At 35.1% G+C, this 24,343-nt stretch overlaps 1 protein-coding gene across 1 annotated transcript; it reads left to right on the top strand.

The window, feature by feature from the left end:
* Positions 1 to 301: 301 nt before the first annotated feature.
* On the top strand, positions 302 to 1,191 carry LOC116621870 (cyclin-G1-like). Its single transcript, XM_032387897.1, is given in 2 exon segments — positions 302 to 965; positions 968 to 1,191. Coding segments are annotated over 2 exon segments (882 nt in total). The 5' UTR covers positions 302 to 307.
* The last annotated feature ends 23,152 nt before the right edge of the window (positions 1,192 to 24,343 follow it).

The following is a 24,343-nucleotide window of genomic DNA, read 5'->3' as shown; positions in this document are numbered from 1 at the left end:
ATAATTTCTCATTATATGCAACTAATGAACACTACATCAAAAACTAATGTTGTACTATAGGTTGGCTAATTGAATCTAAATAAATAAAAAATTGTCCTTCCACTCCAAGCTAATCCTGTGGTGGGCAGTGTCGTCAGGGCGGCTCTGTGGAGACATCCACCCAGGACGGCTCCCCCTCCCTGGGCCTCTCCCCTCTTACCCGTGAGTCCCCTCGCCTTGTGGGCCTATTGGATCTGATATCATGGGGTGAGGTGAAAGCAGGCCCAGAGAGGGTGGTTACCGTTGAAGAGCCGCAGTCGTGGTCAAGATGATAGAGGTGCTGACAACAACTGACTCTCAGAAACTGCTATACCAGCTGAATGCCCTGTTGGAACAGGAGCCGAGATGTCAGCCAAAGGTCTGCGGCTTGAGACTAATTGAATCTACACATGATAATGGCCTCAGAATGACTGCAAGGCTAAGGGACTTTGAAGTAAAAGATCTTAGTTTAACTCAGTCCTTTGGCTTCAACACGGAGACATTTTCTCTTGCTGTGAATTTACTGGACAGACTCCTGTCCAAAATGAAGGTACAGCCCAAACACCTAGGGTGTGTTGGGCTGAGCTGCTTCTATTTGGCTGTTAAATCAATAGAAGAGGAAAGGGATGTCCAATTGACAACTGACTTGATTCGAATAAAGCAATATAGATTCAAGGTTTTAGACTTGATGAGAATGGAAAAGATTGTATTGGAGAAGGTGTGTTGGAAAGTCAAAGCTACTACTGCCTTTCAATTTCTGCAACTCTACTATTCACTCATTCAAGAAAACTTACCAATTAAAAGGAGGAATAGCCTTAATTTTGAAAGACTAGAAGCTCAACTTAAGGCATGCCACTGCAGGATCATATTTTCTAAAGCAAAGCCTTCTGTGTTGGCATTATCTATCATTGCACTGGAGATCCAAACACAGAAGTGTGTAGAGTTAACAGAGGAATAGAATGTCTTCAGACACATTCCAAGATAAATGGCAGAGATTTGACCTTCTGGCAAGAACTTCTATCCAAGTGTTTAACTGAATATTCATCAAACAAGTGTTCCAAACTAAATATTCAGAAGTTGAAAAGGATTGTTTTTGGACATACTGCATGGCAATTGAAGCATGGTTACTACAGAATAACCCACCTTCCAACAATTCCTGAAATGGTTCCTTAATTGGATTGTTATAGCAAAAAAAGCTCTTCTCTGAAGCCTTTCTCCACAATCCTGAGCTATGGATTTCATAGTGTTATAATGGATTTAAGCTGTGAAGCCTCAGAACATCACAACTAGATTAGCATTGATGTTCTCAGATTTGGGAAAACTACCTAATTAACAAGCTGTAGTGGAATTCAATTAAATTTGAATTCATCTGTGAGGCATACAAATCAAAGCTAAGAGCATAAATGTGAAATGTTAATAACAAGCCTGGGAAGGTAAACTGTGAATCTTCATTTCTAACATTGACCCAACCTTCTATATTGGGTCAGTATATTGTATTTAGGTGTTATTAAAAGTGGTAACCTAATTAAATTCTAAATTATGAGGTATACATCAAAACCAACATTTCACAAATGCACTTTTAAGGCATAACAAGGGTCACTATTCTAGGCAGTGAAAATGGTTTCTTGGTATCTATAGTGCAAGTAATAGATAATTCAGAGATTGGACTTTATTGATACTTGGGAATTACACTTAAATTTGAAGGCATTTTATAAAAGCAAAACTACACGCCTAGTCATTTTGGCATATTACGTTGTCTTTAATATTTTTTCTAAAAAACAGGCGATGTTTATATTTATGATAAAATTTACACAATATCTACTGCCTCCATCTAATCCCATCAAGAAAATTTCTTTTTATTGTGTTAGTAATTCAAAATAACTTCGCTCCAAAAACTTGCTGATTTAACACTCCAGAGGTTTTTACTACGGGCTGTTTTTATAAAAACTGCTATTGCTTCTAATTTAGAATTCTTAAAGGAAGAGAATGTACTCTCACTAATTGCCCCTCCTGTGCCAAAAGAAAGTCTAAAAAAGTAAGTAGGCATCTTCATAATTATAAAGTTGTTAACATAGTATTCGAGATTTTCTATTAAGTCAGTGACTGTAAGGAGATCTATGGCATTAAAAATGTTGTAAACAGTTACTCAGTGCAGCAAGTAGCCTGAGTCCATCCATAATGGCTGTACCCAATTTTGATATCATGCTATGGGTAAATGTGCACTGGAAAATAAACCAAAGAACCACAATATATCTTATACTTCTGTGAACTGTGTTTTGTGGATAACTTCAGTTTTCCAAAAGGCTGATATATTTCAATAATTTGACTACATCAGTGTTAATTCTGAGTTGGCAGAGGTAGCTTAATCAACTACCATTATATTTTGGTACTAAGGGATATATCTTTCAATAAGGTCATTGAAATGTAATAAATAAACAAACAAATAATTTAAAAAATAATTTCTCATACCCTTTGTATTTCACCTTTGCTTTTACTTCTCTTTTATTTCTCAACTTATTTACTTGAGTTCTCTTTCTTTTTGAAGAGCAAAGATAAAGGTTTATTAATTTTGTTTATTTCTTCAAAGAACGTCTTTTGGTTTCATTGATTTTTTGTTGCTGTTTTTTAGTCTTCTTTTCATCTATTTTTTTTCTAGTCTTTATTATTTTCTATTTTCTACTGGCTTTGGGCTCCTTTCCTTTTTCTTTCTAGTTCTCATAGATGGAAATATAGATTATTTATTTAATGTTTTTCTTTGTTTTTTGAGATAGGCATTTATTACTATTAACTACCCTCTTTAAACTGCGTTCACTGCACTCTTGATTTTGGACCTCTGTGGGAACAGTTTGAAAAGCACCTCGGGTATACACAAATATTTATTGACTAATCTTAGAACATGTGTCAAAAGGGCAAGGATTTGCAGATTTCTCCAGAAATAAAAGTGCTGATGGACACCATTTATATCCCCCTCGTCCAGCCTTGAAAGCTAGATGATCGCAAGAGCCAGCACTAACATTTATTTTATTTTATTTATTTGACAGAGAGACAGCAAAAGCAGTTACACAAGCAGGAGGAGTGGGAAAGGGAGAAGTAGGCTTCCCGCCGAGCAGGGAGCCCGATGTGGGGTTCAATTCCAGGACCCTGGGATCATGACCTGAGCTAAAAGCAGATGCTTAATGACTAAGCCACCCAGGCGCCCCAGCACTAACATTTTCTATCTACTTTGCTACCACCTCATGCCCTGCCCCAGCATTTTCTTACACACACACTCAATCAAACATGCCTGCCTTGACAAATGTTGCTCCAATGTGACTCCTGCCATAACAGCAGGCAGTCCAGGCCAGGACCAGTGAAACTCCAAAGTGAGTCCTACTCTGGTAAGGGGGATCAGATAAGCCTTCCCAGCAGCATGTCTATAGTTCACAAAGCCAGGCCTCCTATCTGCCTGTTCAGGGAGCAAGCCCCACCATTTCATGTACATGCATCTGTAGCAGAGAGGCTAGTTGCAGACTGCCAGGCTGATTGCCAAGCCTTGCCCACCAGTGAGTCCATAATAACCACAAACAGACCTCTTAACTGTGCAGGGAGTAAACCTTGCCCAGTGCATACATAGCAGGAAAAGTGGGTCATTGTAGCCTGTTTGATTGAAGGCAATCATGGCTCAACCACAAGAGAAGGGTACGAGAAGTTTACACAAAGGACACCTCTGGATCTTACATTCTGGTGACTAGGGGGAATTGCACTAAAGTGAATGAATAAATTCAAGACAAGACTACTACTTTCAAGAAGAGGAGACATACATGACCTAACACAGAGAAACAGGGAGTTAGACAAATAAGAGAATAAAGGGCTGTGTCCCAAATGAAAGAACAAGACAAAAATCACAGTAAAAGAGCTATAGGAAGGGAAGTTAAGCAATATGCCCAACAAAGAATTCAAAGTAATGGTCATAAAGATAGTCAATGGATTTGAGAAAAGAGTAGATGAAGTCAGTGAGAACTTCAACAGAGATAGGAAATACAAGAAAGAACCAGACAGAGATGAAGACTTCAACACCTCAAATAAAAAAAGGTACCAAAGGGAATCAATAGCAGATTAGAGGATTCAGAATGGATCACCTATCTGGAAGATAGGGTAATGGACAGCAACCAAGATGAAAACAAAATAAAAAAGAATATGGGTGATGGGTATTAAGGAGGGTGCTTACTGTGATGAGCACTGGTTGTTATATGTAAGTGATGAATCACTAAATTCTACTTCTGAAGCCAATATTACACTATATGTTAACTAACAAGAATTTTAATAATAATTAAAAAAGAATTAAAAATGAGAATAGATTAAGGGAAATCAACAACATCCCCAAGGTTAATAACATTCACATTCTAGTGTTCCCAAAAGGAGAAGGGAGTGAGAGAAGGGAGCAGAAAATATATTTGAAGAAATAATAGTTGAAAATTTCTCGAATCTGTGAAAGGAAACAGACATCCATGTCCAGGAAGCACAGAGACCGCCTAAAAAAGATAACCCAAAGAGGTCACACCAAAATACATAATAATTAAAATGGCAAAAATAAAGTTGAAGCAACAAGGGAAAATGAAACAGTTACATACAAGGGAAACCCCATAAGGCTCTCAGCTGATTTTTTCAGCAGAAACTCGGCAGGCCAGAAGAGAGTGGCATATATTCAAAGTGCTGAAAGGAAAAACAAAGAAGTTGAATACTTAACCTGGCAAGGTTATTATTTAGAATGAAAGGAAAGATTGTTACCCTAATTAAAACAAAAAAAGGTTAACACAATTTATTACCCTGAACCAGCCTTATAAGAAATGTCAAAGGGAATACGTTAAGTGGAAAGAAAAGTCCATAATAAAAGTGAGAAAATTATAACAGGAAGAAATTTCACAAGTAAAACCAAACATACAACAAAGTAGTAAACTTATCATTCATAAAGACATTATGAAGATTAAAACACAAAAGTAGTAAAATAGTTGTATCTACAAAACTTAGTCAATGGAGGCAGAAAACAAACAAAAAAAAAAGATGTAAAGTATGGCATCATATACATAAAATATGAAAGTGGGAGTGAAAATTTATGCTTTTAGATTTTGTTTGAACTTAGGTGACCATCAACTTAGTGTAGAATGCTATACACATAAGATGTTATAGATAAATTTTATGTTACCACAAATAAAAAATCTGTAACAGATTCACAAAAAATAAAGTAGGAATCAGAGCATATCACTAAAGAAAGCAATCAAACCACAAGGGAAGAGAAAACAACAAGAAGAAAGGAAAAGAGAACTACATAAACAACCGCAGAGCAAATAACAAAATATGTATACACCATTCAATAATTAAAATGTAAATGCACTAGAGTTACCTGGGTGGCTCAGTCAGTTAAGCACCTGCCTTCAGCTCAGGTCATGATCCCAGGGTCCCATGATCAAGCTCTGCTCAGTGAGAAGCCAGCTTCTCCCTCTCCCTCTGCTTCTCCTCTAGCTTGTGTTTTCTCTCTCTCTGTCAAATAAATAAAGTATTTAAAAAAAGTAAATGCAATAAATGCTCCAACCAAAAAACAGGGTGAGAGATTGGATTTAGAAAAAAATATATATCTATATGGTGCCTACAAGAGATTCACTTCAGGCCTAGAGACATACACATTGAAAGTGAAGGGATGGAAAAACAAACAAATAAAAGTGAAAAACAAGTGAGGACAGTAATATTTATATGAGACAAAATAGACTTTAACAGATAGGAAGAGACAAAGAAGGACACTACATGATGACAAAAGAATTGAAGAGGTTACTTTCAGTGTTCTCCTCTAGGATTTTGATGGATTCTTGTCTCACATTGAGGTGTTTCATCCATTTTGAGTTTATCTTTGTGTATGGTGTTAGAGAATGGTCGAGATTCATTCTTCTGTATATAGCTGTCCAATTTTTCCAGCACCATTTATTGAAGAGACTGTCTTTTTCCCATTGCATATTTTTTCCTGCATTGTTGAAGATTATTTGACCATAGCGTTGAGGGTCCATTTCTGGGCTCTCTATTCTGTTCCATTGGTCTATATGTCTGTTTTTGTGCCAGTACCATGCTGTCTTGGTGATCACTGCTTTGAAATATAGCTTGAAATCAGACAACGTGATGCCGCCAGCTTTGTTTTGCTTTTTCAACATTTCCTTGGCCTCTTCGACATCTGCCACATCAACTTCTTTCAAGATACATCTCCAAAGGCAAGTGAAACAAAAGCAAAAATGAACTTTTGGGACTTCATCAAGATAAAAAGCTTCTGCACAGCAAAGGAAACAGTCAACAACACAAAGAGGCAACACACAGAATGGGAGAAGATTTTTGCAAATGACACTACAGACAATGGGCTGATATCCAAGATCTATAAAGAACTTCTCAAACCCAACACCCAAAAACCAAATAATCAAGTCAGAAAATGGGCAGAAGTCATGAACAGACACTTCTCAAAAGAAGACATACAGTTGGCTAACAGACACATGAAAAAATGTTCATCATCATTAGCCATTAGGTAAATTCAAATCAAAACCACATTGAGATATGACCTTACACCAGTTAAAATGGCAAAAATTGACAAGGCAAGAAACAACAAATGTTGGAGAGGTTGTGGAGAAAGGGGAACCCTCTTACACTGTTGGTGGGAATGCAAGCTGGTATAGCCACTTTGGAAAAAAGTGTGGAGGTTCCTCAAAAAATTAAAAATAGAGCTACCCTATGACCCAGCAATTGCACTGCTGGGTATTTACCCCAAAGACACAGATGTAGTGAAAAGAAGGGCCATATGCACCCCGATGTTCACAGCAGTAATATCCACAATAGCCAAACTGTGGAAAGAGCCGAGATGTCCTTCAACAGATGAATGGATAAAGAAGATGTGGTCCATATACGCAATGGAATATTACTCAGCCATCAGAAAAGATGAATACCCAACTTTTGCATCAACATGGATGGGACTGGAGGAGATTGTGCTAAGTGAAATAAGTAAAGCAGAGCAAGTCAATTATCATATGGTTTCACTTATTTGTGGGACATAAGGACTAGCATGGAGGACATTAAGAGAAGGAAGGGAAAAATGAAGGGGGGGGGATCGAAGGAGGAGATGAACCATGAAAGACTATGGACTCTGAGAAACAAACTGAGGGTTTTAGAGGGGAGGGGGTGGGGGATGGGTTAACCCGGTGATGGGTATTAAGGAAGGCATGTATTGCATGGAACACTGGGTGTTATGTGCAAACAATGAATCATGGAATACTACATCAAAAACTAATGATGTACTGTATGGTGACTAACATAACATAATAAAATTAAATTTAATAAAAAAAAGAATCAATCCAATTAGAGGATAGAATAACTAATTATTTATGCACCCAAATAGGAACAGCTAAACACATAAAGCAAATACCAACAGACATAAAGGGAGAAACTGGCAGTAATATCATAGGTATAGGAAATTTAATATCCCGCTTGCATCAATAGATAAATCATACAGATGGGAATCAATAAGAAATCCAAGGTTTTGAATGATACATTAGACCAGATGGACCTAATAAATATATGCAAAACATTCCATCCAAAGAGCAGAATACAAATTTTTTTTCAATTGCATGTGAAATATTCTCCAGAATAGATCACGTTTGGTCCCAAGAAAAGTGTCAATCAATATAAGAAGTTTGAAATCATATCAGGTATCTTTCAGATCACAATTTTATAAAGGAAGAAATTACTACAAAGAAAGAAAAGATGGAAATATTATAAATACATGCTTCCATACAAATTTTAGAATTGTTTGTTCTAGGTCTGTGAAAAATTCTGGTGTTATTTTGAAAGGGATTCCATTGAATGTGTAGATTGCTTTGAGTAGTATAGACATTTGAACGATATTTGTTCTTCTAATCCACGAACATGGAATAGTCTTCCATTTCTTTGTGTTTTCCTCTATTTCATAAGTGTTCTATAGTTTTCAGAGTACAGATCTTTTACCTCTTTGGTTAGATTTATTGCTAGGTATCTTACAGTGTCTGGTGCAATTGTAAATGGGACCACTTCCTTGATTTCTCCTTCTGCTTCTTCATTATTAGTGCAGAGAAGAGCAAAAGACTTCTGTGCCTTGATTTCATATTTTGTGATGTTACTGAATTCCTGTATCAGTTTTAGAAATTATTTGGTGGAGTCTTTCAGGTTTCCTACATAGTGTATCATGTTGTGTGCAAAGACTGAAAGTTTGACTTCTTCTGCCGATTTGAATGCCTTTATTTCTTTTTATTGCTGAGGCTAGGACTTCCAGTACTATGTTGAACTACAGTGAGTGTGGATATCCCTGTTGTGTTCCAGAACTTTGGGGAAAAACTCTCAGTTTTTCCCAATTGAGAATGATATTAACTGTGGGACTTTCATATATGACCTTCATGATGTTGAGGTATGCTCCTTCTATCTCTACGTTCTTCAGGGCTTTTAACAAGAAAACATACTGCATTTTGTCAAATGCTTCTTCTGCAACTATTGAGAGAATCATATGGTTATTATCCTTTCTGTTATTAATGTGGTGTATCATGTTGATTGATTTGCATATATTGAACCACTCCTGCAGCCTAAGAATAAATCCCACTTGGTCGTGGTGAATGATCCTTTAAATGTACTGTTGGATTTGATTAGTTAGTATCTTGTTGAGAATTTTTGATTCTGTGTTCATCAGGGATATTAGTTTAATTCTCCTTTGTAGGGGTGTCTTTGTCTGGTTTTGGAATCAAGGAATGCTGGCCTCATAGAATGAGTTTCGAAGTTTTCCATTCATTTCCATTGTTTTGAAATAGTTTCAGAAGAATGGATATTAATTCTTCTTTAAATATTTGGTAAAATTCCTCTGGGAAAAGACCCCAAATAGTCAAAATAATGTTGAAAAAGAAAACTAGAGCTGGAGGCATTACAATTCCAGACTTCAAGCTGTGTTACCAAGCTGTAACCATCAAGACAATATGGTACTGGCACAAAAAGAGACACATAGATCAATGGAACAGAATAGAGAACCCAGAAATGGACCCTCAACTCTATGTTCAACTAATCCTCAACAAAGCAGAAAAGAATATCCAATGGAAAAAAGACAGTCTCTTCAACAAATGGTGTTGAGAAAATTGGACAACCACATGCAGAAGAATGAAACTGGACACTTTCTTACACCATACACAAAAATAACTTCAAAATGGATGAAAGACCTAAATGAGAGACAGCAATACATCAAAATCCTAGAAGAGATCACAGGCAGCAAACTTTTTAATGTCAGCTGCAGCAACTTCTTACTAGACACATCTCCAAAGGCAAGGGAATCAAAAGCAAAAATGAGTTATTGGGACTACATCAAGATAAAAAGATTCTGCACAAAAAAGGAAACAATTAACAAAACTAAAAGACAACCAACAGAATGGGAGAAGATATTTGCAAAAGATGTGGGACAAAGGGCTAGTATCCAAAATCTATAAAGAACTTATCAAACTCAATACCAATAAATTAAAAATGCAGTCAAGAAAGGGCAGAAGACATGAACAGATATTTCTCCAAAGAATACGTACAATGGCCAAAGAAACATGAAAACCTGTTCAACATCAGACATCATCAGGGAAATACAAAAGAAAACCACAATGACATATCACCTCACACTAGTCTGAATGGCTAAAATTAACTGCTCTGGAAACAACAGATGTTGGCACAGATTCAGAGAAAGGGGAACCCTCTTACACTGTTGGGAAGGCAAACTGGTGCAGCCACTCTGGAAAACAGCATGGAGTTTCCTCAAAAAATTAAAAATAGAACTACCCTACAACCCAGCAGTTGCACTACTATGTATTTATCCAAAGGATACGAAAATACTGATTCAAATGAGCACATGCACCCTATTGTTTATAGCAGCACTATCCACAATAGCCAAAATATGGAAAGAACCCAAATATCCATTGACTGATGAATGGATAAGGAAGAAATGGTATGTGTATATACAATGGAGTATTACTCAACCATCAAAAGAATGAAATCTTGCCATTTGCCATGACATGGATGGAACTAGAGTGTATTATGCTAAGCAAAATGAGTCAGTCAGAGAAAGACAAATACCATATGATTTCACTCATATGTGGAATTTAAGAAACAAAACAGATGAACATAGGGGAAGGGAAGAAAAATAAAAGAAGATAAAGACAGAGGGAAGCAAACCATAAGAGACTCTTAAATTTAGGGAACAAACCAAGGTTTGCTGGAAGGGAGGTGGGTGGAGGGATAAGGTAAATAGGTGATGGGCATTAAGGAGAGCACTTATTTTAATGAGCACTTGGTGTTCTATGCAGGTGATGAATCACTAAATTCTACTCCTGAAACTAACACTACAGTGTATGTTAACTATCTAGAATTTATTTTTTATTTAAAAATTTTTATTTATTTATTTATTTATTTATTTGACAGAGACACAGCGAGAGAGGGAACACAAGCAGAGGGAGTGGGAGAGGGAGAAGCAGGCTTTCCGCTGAGCAGGGAGCCCAATGTGGGGCTCAATCCCAGGACCCTGGGATCATGACCTGAGCCGAAGGCAGATGCTTAACGACTGAGCCACCCAGGCACCCCACTATCTAGAATTTAAATGAAGTCTTGAAAGAAAAATAAAGAAATACTATAAACACATGGAGGCTAAACATCATGCTACTAAACAACTAGTGGATCAATGAAGAAATAAAAAAAATACATAAGGGCAGATAAAAATGTATACAAATGGTCCAAAATTTTGGGGATGTAGCAAAAGCAGTTCTAACAGGGAAATGTATAGTGATACAGGCCTACGCACACACACACACAAACAAGAAAAATTTGAAATAAACAACATAAGTTTACACATAACGGAGCTAAAAGAAAAACAAAAACACACAAAAAAGCACCCACAAAGCTAAGAGAAAAAGGACATAGAAAAAAATAGAGTGGAAATAAATGTAACAGAAACTTAAAAAATAACAGAAAAGATTAATAAAACCAAGAGCTAGTTCTTTGAAAAAATACTCTTATGTGATAAAATTTTAGTCAGACTCATGAAGAAGAAAAAACGTCTCAAATAAATTCAGAAATGATGGAAGAGAAATAACAACCAATACCACAGAAATACATATACAAGATAATATAATAAAAAATATATATGGCAACAAATTAGACAACCTAGAGGAGATGAATAAATTCCTAGAAATATACAAAGTTCCAAAACTGAAACAGGAAAAAATATGAAATTTGAACAAACCTATTACTAGTAATAAAATTAAATCAGTAATCAAAAAATTCCTAATAACAACAACAGCAACAAGTTCAGGATGAGGTGGCTTCACAGGTGAATTCTACTAAACATTTAAAAGAAAAGTTAATGTCTATTCTCAAAATGTTTTAATAAAAGAGGAGGGAATATTTCCAAGTTCATCCTACAAAGTCAGCATTATCCTGATGCCAAAATCAGACAAAACCATTACAAAAAAAGAAGAAGAAGAAAGAAAAAGAAAAGAGAAAAAAAAAAAAAAAAACTACAGGCCAAAATCTATGATGAACATAGAGGAAAAATCTTCAACTAAATATTAGCAAACTGGGCCCAACAAAACACTAAATAAAAGTCACCATGATCAAGTGGGATTCATGACAGTGATGCAAGTGTGGTTCAACATTCACAAATCAATCAATAGGATACATCAAATTAACAATAACAATAAAAATATGATCATCTCAATAGATGCAGAAAAATTACTTGACAAATTTCAACATCGTTTCATGATAAAAACTCTTAACAACGTGAGGTTATAAGGCACATGCCTCAACATAATAAAGGTTATATATGGAAAGCCCACAGCTAACGTCATTCTCAATGTTAAAAAACTGAGTTTTTCCTCTAAGATCTGGAAAAAGATAAGCTTGTCCACTCTCACCACCTTCACTCAACACAGCAGTGGAAGACTTAGCTGAAGCAACCAGACAAGAAAAATAAATTAAAAGCATCCAAATTTATAAGGAAGAAGTAAAACTGCAACTAATTACAGATAACTTTATGTAAAAAACCCTAAAAACTCTACCAAAAATATTAGAATGGATGTATGAATTCAGCAAAGTTGGAGGACATGAAGTTAATATACAGAAATCTGTTGCAATTCTATACACAATAACAAAATATCAGAAAGTGAAATTAAAAAATATATATATCATTTACATCTGCACCGAAAGAATAAAACACACAGGAATAAATGTAAGGAAGGAGGTGAAAGACCTATAATCTGAAAACTATCAGACATTGATAAAAGAAATTGAAGATGACAGAACCAAATTAAAAGATATCCCATTCACATTGATTGGAAGAATTAATAGCATTAGCAATGTCATACTACACAAAACAATCTACAGAATCAATGCAATGCATATCAAAATACTAATAGAATTTTTCACAAAACTAGAAGAAATAATTCTAAAATTTGTATGCAACACAAAAATCTTGAATAGCCAAAGCAATCTTTTTTTTTTTTTTTTTTTTAAAGATTTTATTTATTTATTTGAGAGAGAGAATGAGATACAGAGAGCATGAGAGGGGGGAGGGTCAGAGGGAGAAGCAGACTCCCTGCCGAGCAGGGAGCCCGATGTGGGACTCGATCCCGGGACTCCAGGATCATGACCTGAGCCGAAGGCAGTCGCCCAACCAACTGAGCCACCCAGGCGCCCCTAGCCAAAGCAATCTTGAGAAAGAACACAGCTAGAGGTATCACAATCCTAGATTTCAAGATATACTACAAAGTTATAATAATCAAAATATTACAGTGCTGAAAAAAAAAAAATAGACACATAATCAATGCAAGAGCATAAAGAGTCCAGAAATAAGCCCACAGCTACTTGGCCAATTAACCTATGACAAAAGAGACAAGAATATACAATGAGGAAAAGATATTTTCAAAAAATGGTGTTGGGAAAACTGGACAGCTAAGTGCAAAAGCATAAAACTGAACAATTTTCTTGCACTATACACAAAAATAAACTCAAAATGGATTAAATATGTAAATGTGAGACCCAAAACCATAAAGCTGCTAAAACAAAACAATGGTGGTAATCTCTTGGATATAGGTCTTAGCAACATATTTATTTATATGTCTCCTCTGAAAAGGGCAACAAAAGGAAAACTAAACTATTGGGACTACGCCAAAATAAAAAGTTTTTTCACAGCAAACTATCAACAATATGACAAGGAAACCTAGTAAATGGGAGAAAATATTTGCAAAGGACATATTTGATGAGGTGTTAACATCCAGTATATATACATAGATCCTATATAATTCAAAAGTCTAAGTTAAAAGTGTGCAGAGGACCTGAATTGACTTTTTTTTTCCCCCAAAGGTGACATACAGATGGCCAACAGACAAATGAAAAGATACTCAACATCACTAATCATTAGAGAAATGTAAACCAAAACCACAATGAGATATCACCTCAAACCAGTCAGAATGGCTAATATCAAAAAACAAGAAATAACTGTTGGTGAGGACATGGAAAAAAGGGAACTATTGTGTATTGTTAGTAAGAATGTAATTTAGTGTAACCATGGTGAAAAACAGTATAGAGCTTCCTCAAAACATTAAAAATAGAAATACCATATAATTTAATAATTCTACTACTGGTATTTACCCAAAGGGAGAAAAACACTAATTCAGAAAGATTTATGCAACCCCATGTTTATTACAGCATTATTCACATTAACCAAGTGATGAACACAACCCAAGTGTCTGTTGATAAATGAATGGACAAGAAAGAAGTGGTATATATATATGCAATGGAATATTAGCTATGAAAAAGAATGAAATTTTGCTGTTTGTGACAAGATGTATTGACAGATGATATTATGTTAAATGAAATAAGTCAGACGAACTCAAATACTATATGATTCCACTTATATGTGAAATTTTAAAAAAACAAATGAACAAAGACTCTTCAGTACAGAGAATAAACTGGTGGTCACCCAGGTAAAGTGGGTGGGGGTGGGTAAAATAGATGAAGGGAATTAAGATGTACAAACTTCTAGTTATAAAATAAATAAGTTGTGGAGCTGAAATGTGCAACATAGAGAATATAGTCAATAATATTTATTTTTTTCAAGATTTTATTTATTTATTTGAGAGAGGGAGAGAGAAAGAGAGCACGAGTGGGGGGAGGAGGAGCAGAGGAAGAGGGAGAAACAGACTCCTTGCTGAGCAGGGAGCCTGATGTGGGGCTTGATCCCAGGACCCCGGGGTCATGATCTGAGCTGAAGGCAGACGCTTAACCAACTGAGCCACCCAGGCACCCCAAGTCAATATTTAAATAATATTGTATGGTGACAGATGGTCACTACACTTACTGTGGTGAACATTGATTCTTTATGTTGTACACCTGAAACAAATAGAACATTGTATATTAATTATACTTCAATAATAAATTAAAAGTGTTACTATCCAAAGTTTATAGGAAACTTGGAACTCAATAAAAAAATAATGTGATTACAATAGGGTAAATATCTGCATATACATTTCTGCAAGGAAGACATGCAGGTATCCAAAAGGGACATAAAAAGTTGCTCAACATTGCTAATCATCAGCAGAATTAAAATCCAAAGCACAATGACATATCACCCTCATATCTGTTAATATGGTTATTATCAAATAAACAAAGTTAAGTGTTGACAAGAATGTGGAGAAAAAAGGAATCTGTGTATACTTTGGGTGAGAATTTAAATCAATGCGGGCACTGAAAAACAATAGTTTTTTTTAACGGTGGTCCCTCAAAAAAAAGAAAAAAAACGGAATACAATATGATTCAGTAACCCCACTTCTGCATATATATCTAAAGGACATAAAATCATTATCTTGAAGATATATCTCCATTTCCATGTGTACTGCAGCATTATTCACAAAAGCCAAGACATGCAATTGACCTAAATTTCCATTGACATTCAAATGGATAAAGAAAATGTGGTATATACATATAATAGAATATTATCCAGGCATAAAAAGAAGGAAATACTGTCATATGTGACACTGGTGAACCTGGAGGTCATTGTACTAAGTAAGCCAGGTAGCTATTGTCAAACATTGTACAGTCTCACTTATATGTGGAATTTTAACAAGTCAAATTTATAGAATGGTAGTTGCCAGGGCTTACAGGGGGTGGGAGAAATGAGGACATGTTCATCTATGGGTACAAATTGTTGTTTATAAGTTCAATAAATTATGGAATTTAATGGATAGCATGATGATATAGTTAATAATACAGTATTTTGTGCTTACAATTTTCTATGAGAGTAGATCTTAAATTTTTCACCACAAACAAGAAAATTGGTAACTCTGTGATGTGATAAATGAGTTAAAGAACTTGACTGTGGTAATTATTTCACAATGTATGTATATTTTGAATCACTATGTTATATAAATTAAATATATACATATTATTTGCAATTTGTATCTCAATATAGTAGGAAGAAAAAATCCAGAACTTCACATTGTTAAATTCATAAAGTTAACCAAATTTTTTAAGCTTAAAAACAAACTTCTATAGGAAAAAAAGGAGATAATCTTTGTGATTTAAGCACATATTAAACCACATATGTGGTTTAGGCAAATATTTCCCAATAGAACCCCAAAAGCACAAACAAAATAATTAAAAATGGAATTGCATAAACATTAAAATTTATGCTTTTGAAAAACAATGTTAAAATAATAAAAAGGCAAGCCACAGACCAGAGGAAATGATCGTCAAAGACATATCTGGTAAATGATTGTATTTAGAATATATAAAGCTTTCTTATAACAATAGAAAGTGGATGAACAATTCATTTTTTTAATGGGCAAATTATGTGAACAGATATGACACCAAAAAGAAAAAAAGAGATACAACAAATAAACAAATGAAAATGTGTTCAACACTATTAATTAGGGAAATATAATTTAGTAGGGAAATACAAATAAGTCCTGGAGACCTAATACACTGTAGAGTAACTATAGACAACAAAACTCTTGGGAAGACACTAGATTTTAATTGTTGCCAACACTAGAAGAAATAATAATTATGTGGCTCAATAGAGGTGTTAGCTAATGCTACTATGACAATCATATTGCAATACAAAGTTATAAAATCAATGTTTACTCCTTAAACTTACAGTGTTGTATGTTAAATATAACTCAATTAAAAAAAAACAATAAAACACCATATTATGTCCATAAAAATGGTCAATATAAAACAAAACAAAACAAACAACACAAAACAACCAAACATTGAAAATACCAAATATTTTCAGGGATATGGTGAAATTGGCTTTTAAATATTGCTTGTAGGAGTTTCGAATGCTACAGCAATTTTGGAAATATTTTGGCGGTTTCTTATAAAGTTAAATATACACTAACCATATGACTCAATAATCCCACCCCAAAGTATTTAACTAAACAAATTAAAATCTATGGGGAAAAGTTATCCCGTGGTGGGTAAGGTTAGAGGTGTAAGGTGTGTGCTCAGAGGAAATATTAAAGAAATATTAAGGAAAATGGCCCTTGCTTAGGAAATGCACTGAGCCTCTAATGTCTCCTTGTCAACAAGATCATATCAGTGTCTTTTGTAGCAAGAAGTCATTATAGTGGAAAAATTGTGAAAAGACATAGAGATACATGTGTTTGAATCCTGATTATTCCACTTACTGACTATATGATGTTGGGCAAATTAATGATGCTTTGTATTCTTCAATTTTAAAGTGGGGACAACAATGTTACTACTTTACAGGGTTTTTTTGAAGATTAAATTGATAATAGTAGTAGGTAATATTTATGGAGCACTTACTAGGTGTCAAGCGCTCTGACAACTACCTTTCATGTTAAATTTCAAGAATATCTCAAGACATTTTTAAGGGATAATGATTCCATTTTGAACAATGATTTATAAAATCAGAAAAGAAAAAAAAATGTGGATTTTGTCTACACTATCTTTTTTGAGATTTATTTATTTATTTGAGTGAGAGAATGGAGGTGGGGGGAGAGGCAGAATGAGAAGGGGAGTCCTAAGCAGACTCCACACTGAGTGCAAATCCCCACATGGGGCTCAATCTCCCCACCCTGAGATCATGTCCAGAGCCAAAACCAAGAGTCAGGTGCTGAACCAACTGTACCACACAGGCACCCCTGTCTACAGTATCTTTAAGAAGAAGTCGACACTGGGCACTAGGAAAATGGCCAGTAGACTCATTTCACTTGACTTTGATAACAGTGATTATAATTGTTGCTTGCGTGGAGTGGTACCTTTCCCATTGGCTTTAATTATATCCTTTATGTAGATTGAATAGCAGTGATGTAGATGTGGGGCATGAAAAACACTGTTGTACTGAAAGAGATACATCAACACTACAACTAGTCCTATAGGCTTGAACATCTGAGAATAGCAGCATTTTCATAAGTCACTTCCTGAAATGCCACTACTATTACCACAATTACTTCTATAACAGTAATGACATTTACTGCCATTTTTAATGTAATTACTATACACCTTCCAAAATTTAAGAAGTTACATGCAACATCTCATTTACACTTATGAGGTAGCATGTTTTTTTACTTTATCTTTTATTAAGTTATTTTATGTAAATTTAGGATATTAACATACAGTGTTATATTAGCTTCAGGTGTACAAAACAGTAATTCAATAATTCCATATATATAATAATTCCATATATTACTATTCCATAGTACACTCTTCATGATAAATGTACTCTTTAATCCCCATGACCTATTTTACACATCCCCCCACCTACCTCCCCTCTGGTAACCATCAGTTTGTTCCCCATAATTAAAAGAACCTGTTTCTTGGTTTCTCTCTCTTTTTATTTCCATTGCTCATTTCTTATGTTTCTTAAATTCCACATATGAGTGGAATCATATGGTATTTGTCTTTCTCTGACTTATTTCACTTAGCATAAAACTTTCTAGCACCATCCATGTTGTTGCAAGTGGCAGGATTTCTTGTTTTTATGGCTGAATTATATATATCTCACTTCTTCCTTATCCATTCATCTATCAATGGACACTTGGGATGTTTCTATAATTTGGCTATTGTAAATAATGCTACAACAAACATAGAGGTGCATGTATCCCTTTGAATTAATGTTTTTATATCTTTTGGATAAATAAATGTAAGGTAGTTCATTATAATCTTTGAGGAACTTCCATACCGTTTTCTACAGTTATGGCACAAGTTCGCATTCCCACCAACAGTCCACAAGTGTTCTTTTTCTCCACATCTTCTCCAACACTTGTTGTTTCTTGTGTTTTTGATTTTAGCCATTCTGACTGGTGTGGAGTGATATCTCATTGTAGTATTGATTTGCATTTCCCTGCTAATGTGTGATGTTGAGCACCTTTTCATGTGTCTCTTAATCATCTGCATGTCTTCTTTGTAGAAATGTCCGTTCATGTCTTCTCCTTTTTAATTGGATTATTTATTTCTTGTGTGTTGAGTTGTATCAATTTTCTATATATTTTGGATACTAACCCTTAAACAGATATGTCATTTGCAAATATATTCTCCCATTTAATAGGTTGCCTTTTAGTTTTGTTGATTCTTTGTTGTGCAGAAGCTTTTTATGTTGATGTAGTCCCAAAAGTATATTGTTGCTTTTGTTTCCCTTGCTTCAGGGGACATATCTAGAAAGATATTGTTACTGCTGATGTTGGAGAAATTACTTCTTGTGCTTTCTTCTAGGACCTTTATGGTTTCAAGTCTCCCATTTAGGTCTTTAATTTTTGTGTATGGTGAAAGAGGATGGTCCAGTTTCATTCTTTTGCATGAAACTGTCCAATTTACCCAACAACATTTCTTGAAGTGACATTTTCCTCTTGTATATTCTTTCCTGCTTTGTTGAAGATTAATTGACCATATAATTGTGGGTTCATTTCTGGGTATTCTGTTCTGTTCCATTTATCTATGTGTCTATTTTTGTGCCAGTACCATACTGTGGTGTTTTTGTTTTTGTTTTAGTACCATACTGTTTTCATCACTACAGCTTTGAAATATATTTTTAAGCCTGGAATTGTGATACCTACATTTTTTTTTTTCTTTCTCAAGAATTCTTTTGCTATTCAGGGTCATTTGTGGTTCCATACAAATTCTGGATTACTTATGATAGTTCTGTGAGAAATGCTGTTGGTATTTTGATAGGGATTGCATTAAATATGTAGATTGCTTGGGGTACTATAGAATTTTTAACAGTATTGGGTCTTATAATTAATGAGCATGAAATTTTTCTCCATTTGTGTTATCTTCAATTTCTGTCATTAATGTTTTATAGCTTTTGAAGTACAGGTCTTTTACTTCCTTGGTTAAGTTTATTCTTAGGTATTTTACTCTTTTTGGTGCAATTGTAGATAGGATTGTTTTCTTAATTTCTCTTTCTGCTGCTTCATTATTAGCTTACAGAAATGCAATAGACTTCTGTACATTAGTTTTGTGTCCTGTGACTATACTGAATTCATTTATCAGTTCCAGTAGTTTTTTGGTGGAGTCTTTCGGGTTTTCTATATATAGTAACATGTTATCTGCAAATAGTATGAGTTTTACTTCTTCCTTACCAATGTGTATGCCTTTTATTTCTTTTTGTGGTCTAATTGCTTTTGATAGGGCTTCCAGTACTATGTTGATAAATATGGTGACAGCAGACATCCTTGCCTTGTTTCTGACCTTTGGAGGAGAACTCTCAGCTTTTGTTTTTATTTTGTTTTGTTTTTGTCATGAGTATAATGTTTCCTTTTTTTTTTTTTTTTCTTACAAGGTTTTTATTATGTTGAGGTATGCTCCCTCTAGGCTTACTTTGTTGAGGGTTTTTATCATGAATGAATGTTGTCCTTTATCAAATGCTTTTTCTGCATCTATTAAAATGATCATATGGTTTATCTTTTCTCTTACTGATGTGATGTACGATGTTGATTGATTTGCAAATATTGAATCATCCTTGAATCCTGAGAATAAATCCCACTTGATCATAGTGACTGATTATTTAATGTATTGTTGGATTTGGCTTCCTAGCATTTTGTTGGATTTTTTTTACATCTGTGTTCAATAGAGATATTGGTCTGTAGTTCTCCTTGACTGTGGTAGCTTTATCTGGTTTTGGTATCAGGATAATGCTGACCTTATGTAATGAATTTGGAAGTTTTCCTTCCCTTTCTATTGTTTGGAATAATTTCAGAGAAAAAGTATTAACTCTTCTTCAAATGTTTGGTAGAATCGCCTGTGAAGCCATCTGGTTCTGGACTATTGTTGGTTTGGAGTTTTTTGATTACAGATTCAATTTCATTGTTGGTAATCAGTCTGTCCATTTTTTCTACTTTTCCTGCTTCAGTTTTGGTAGGTTATTTGTTTCTAGAAATATTTCCAGTCCTTCTGGGTTGTTCAATTTGTTGGCATATAGTCCTTCATAAACTCTTACAATTGTTTGCATTTCTATGGATCTGTTACTATTTCTCCTCTTTCATTAGTGATTTTGTATATTTGAGTACTGTTACTTTTCATCCCCCACCCACTTTTTTTGATGGATCTGGTGTGAGGTCCATCAATTTTGCTAATCTTTTCAAAGAACCAGGACCTCTTGTCATTAATCTGTTCTGTTATATGCCCATCACCCAGTTACCCCATCTCTCCACCCACCTCCCCTCCAGCAACCCTGTTTGCTTCCTATCATTAAGAGTCTCTCATGGTTTTTCTCCCTCTCTGATGACTTCCCATTCAGTTTTCCCTCCCTTCCCCTACGATGCTCTGTGCTGTTTCTTATATTCCACATATGAGTGAAACGATAGGATAATTGTCTTTCTCTGACTAACTTATTTTGCTCAGCATAATACCCTCCAATTCCATCCAAGTCAATGTAAATGGTAAGTATTCATCATTTCTGATGGCTGAGTAATATGCCATTGCATATACATACAACATCTTTATCCATTCATCTGTTGAAGGACATCTTGGCTCCTTCCACAGTTTGGCTATCTTGGACATTGCTGCTATAAACATTGGGGTGCAGGTGCCCCATCAGATCACTACATTTACATCTTTGGGGTAAATCCTTAGTAGTGAAATTGCTGGGTCATAGGGTAACTATTTTTATTTTTTGAGGAACCTCCATATTGTATTCTAGAGTGACTGTACCAGCTTGCATTCCCACCAACAGTGGAGAGGGTTACCATTTCTCCACATTCTCACCAACATTTGTGGTTTCTTGTCTTGTTAATTCTAGCCGTTCTGACTGGTGTGAGCTGGTATCTCATTGTAGTTTTGATTTAAATTTCCCTGATGCCAAGTGATGTGGAGCATTTTTTCATGTGTCTGTTGGCCATTTGTATGTCTTCTTTGGAGAAATGTCTGTCCATGTCTTCTGCCCATTTTTTAACTGGATTATTTGCTTTTTGGGTGTTGAATTTGATAATTTCTTTATGTCTTGGATACTAGCCCTTTATATGCTATGTCATTTGCAAATATTTTGTCCCATTCCATAGGTTACCTTTTAGGTTGGTTGACTGTTTCCTTTGCTGTGCAGAAGCTTTTTATCTCAATGAATTACCAATAGTTCATTTCCGCTTTTGTTCCCCTTGACTTTGGTGACATGTCTAGCAAGAAGTTGCTGTGGACAAGGTGGACGAGGTTGCTGCCTGTGTTCTCCTCCAGGATTTTGATGGATTCCTGTTTCACATTTAGATCTTTTATCCATTTTGAGTTTATCTTTGTGTATGATGTAAGAAAATGGTCCAGTTTCATTCTTCTACATGTTGCTAATTGAATTTAAATTAAAAAAAGAAAAAAAATAAAAATGTTTCTTTCTACATGAAAGAAGATGTTAGTTGAAAAAAAATAAACATGCCAATATATAAAAATAAAATCTGTTCATTTTTTGTTTTGTTTTGTTTTGTACATCATTTACTTCCTGCTCCCATCTTTATTATTTCTTTCCATCTTCAGTTTGGGGTTTTGTCTGTTCTTTCTAATTCCTTTTGGTGTACGTTTAGGCTGTGTTTTGGTTGTTTGTTTCAAGTTTTTATTTAGTTTTGTTTTTTTTTAAGATTTTATTTATTCATTTGAGACACAGAGATACAGACAGAAAGAGAGAGCATGAGCAGGGGGAGAGGCAGACGGAGAGGGAGAAGCAGGCTCCCCGCTGAGCAGGAGCCTGATGTGGGGCTCAATCTCAGGACCCTGGTCATGACCTGAGCTGAAGGCAGATGCTTGACCATCTGAGCCACCCAGGCACCCCTCAAGTTTTTTAAATTCTAAGTGGTTAATATATAGTATAATATTGGTTTCAGGAGTAGAACTTAGTGATCATCATTTACATATATTACCTTGTGTTCATCACAAGTACCCTCCACAATGCCCATCACCCATTTATCCCATACCCCTCCCACCTCCTCTCCAGCAACCCTCACTTTGTTCTCTATAGTTAAGAGTCTCCTATGGTTTGCTTTCCTCTCTGTTTTCCCTTTCCTTTATTTTCATCTGTTTTGTTCCTTATAGTCCACATTTGAGTGAAATCATATGGTATTTGTCTTTCTCTGACTTACTCCTTTCACTTAGCATAAAACACTCTAGCTCCATCCACATAGTTACAAATGGCAATATTTAATTCTTTTTGATGGCTGAGTAATAATACTCCATTATATATATCATCCCCTCACTTTCATAAGCAGGTGTATTTAGGTCTAGAATGAGTCTCTTGTAGGCAGCATATGTATAGGTCTTTTTTTTTTTTTTTTGGCCAACATTTGTTATTTTGTTTTTAAAAATTTTATTTAAATTCAAATAATTAACATATAATGTATTATTAGTTTCAGAGATAGAGTTCAGTGAATCATCAGTTGCCTATAACACCCAGTTCTTATTACATCATGTGCCCTCCTTAATGCCCATTATCCTGTTACCCCATCCCCTCACCCACCTTTCCCTCCAGCAGCCCTCAGTTTGTTTCCTATAGTCAAGAATCTCTTATGGTTTTTCTCCCTCTCTGATTTCATCTTATTTAATTTTTCCCTCCCTTCCTCTATGATCCTCTGTTTGGTTTCTTAAATTCCACATCTGAGTGAAATAATGGGTCTTGTGGGGTTTTTTTTAATCCATTCTGATACCCTAGGTCTTTAGATATGAACATATAGTCCATTAACATTCACAGTGATTACTGATAGATATGAATTTATTGCCATTGTATTATCAGTAAAGTTAGGGTTTCAGGAGCTTTTTTCTGTTCCTTTTTAGTCTTTTTTGCTTTCAGTCTGTGTTTTCCACTCAAATAGTTCCCTTTAATATTTACTGTAGGGCTGGTGTAGTGGTCACAAATTCCTGTAGTTTCTGTTTGTCTGGGAAACTCTTTATCTCTCCTTCTATTCTGAATGACAGCCTTGCTGGATAAATTATTCTTGGTTGCATATTTTTCCCCTTCAACACGTTGAATATATCATGCCACTTTCTTCCAGCCTGCCATGTTTCTGTGTAGAGATTTGCTGCTAACCTTATTTGTCTTCCCTCATAGGTCAGGGATTTTTTTTCCCTTGCTGTTTTCAGGAATCTTTCCTTATCTCTGTATTTTGCAAATTTTATTATGCTATGTCTTGGACTTGGCCAGATTTTGTTGATTTTGATAGGAGTTCTCTATGCCTCCTGAATTTGGATGTCTGTTTCCTTCCCCTGATTAGGGAAGTTTTCAGCTATAGTTTGCTCAAATAAACTTTCCTCCCCTTTTTTCCTTTCTTCTTCTTCGGGGATTCTTATGATACAAATATTATTATGTTTTATGGAGTCACTGCATTCCCTAAGTCTACATTCATGAGCTAATATTTTTCTTTCCCTTTATTTTCATTTTTGTTATTTTGCATAATTTTATCTTCTATATCATTTATTCATTCCTCTGATTCTTCCATTCTTGTGTTCATTACATCCAGTGGGTTTTGCCTCTTTGTTATAGCATTTTTTTATTTCAGCCTGACTAGTTTTTAGGTATTCTATCTTGTGGTATGTGACTCCTTGGTGTTCTCTATGCTTTTCTCAAGCCCAGGTAGTATGTTTTAAATTCTGTTTTGATTTAGATCTCTCTCTGTAACCTCTTATTGTTCTTTCTTTTAGGATGAATTACCTCATCTTGTCATTTTATCTAGGTCTCTGTCTTCTGTGTGTTTGGTAAGCCTGTTATGTTTCTTGCTTCTGAGATTAATGGCTATATTAAGCAGAGGTCATATACTGTCACTGTGCCAGGGCCTGGCACTTCAGGAAGTGTTTC

The sequence above is a fragment of the Phoca vitulina genome, unplaced genomic scaffold, assembly GCF_004348235.1.
Source record: "Phoca vitulina isolate PV1807 unplaced genomic scaffold, GSC_HSeal_1.0 scaffold51, whole genome shotgun sequence".
Classification (NCBI taxonomy): Eukaryota; Metazoa; Chordata; class Mammalia; order Carnivora; family Phocidae; genus Phoca; species Phoca vitulina.
The sequence above is the reverse complement of the archived record's forward strand: the minus strand, read 5'-3'. Positions and strand labels throughout refer to the sequence as shown.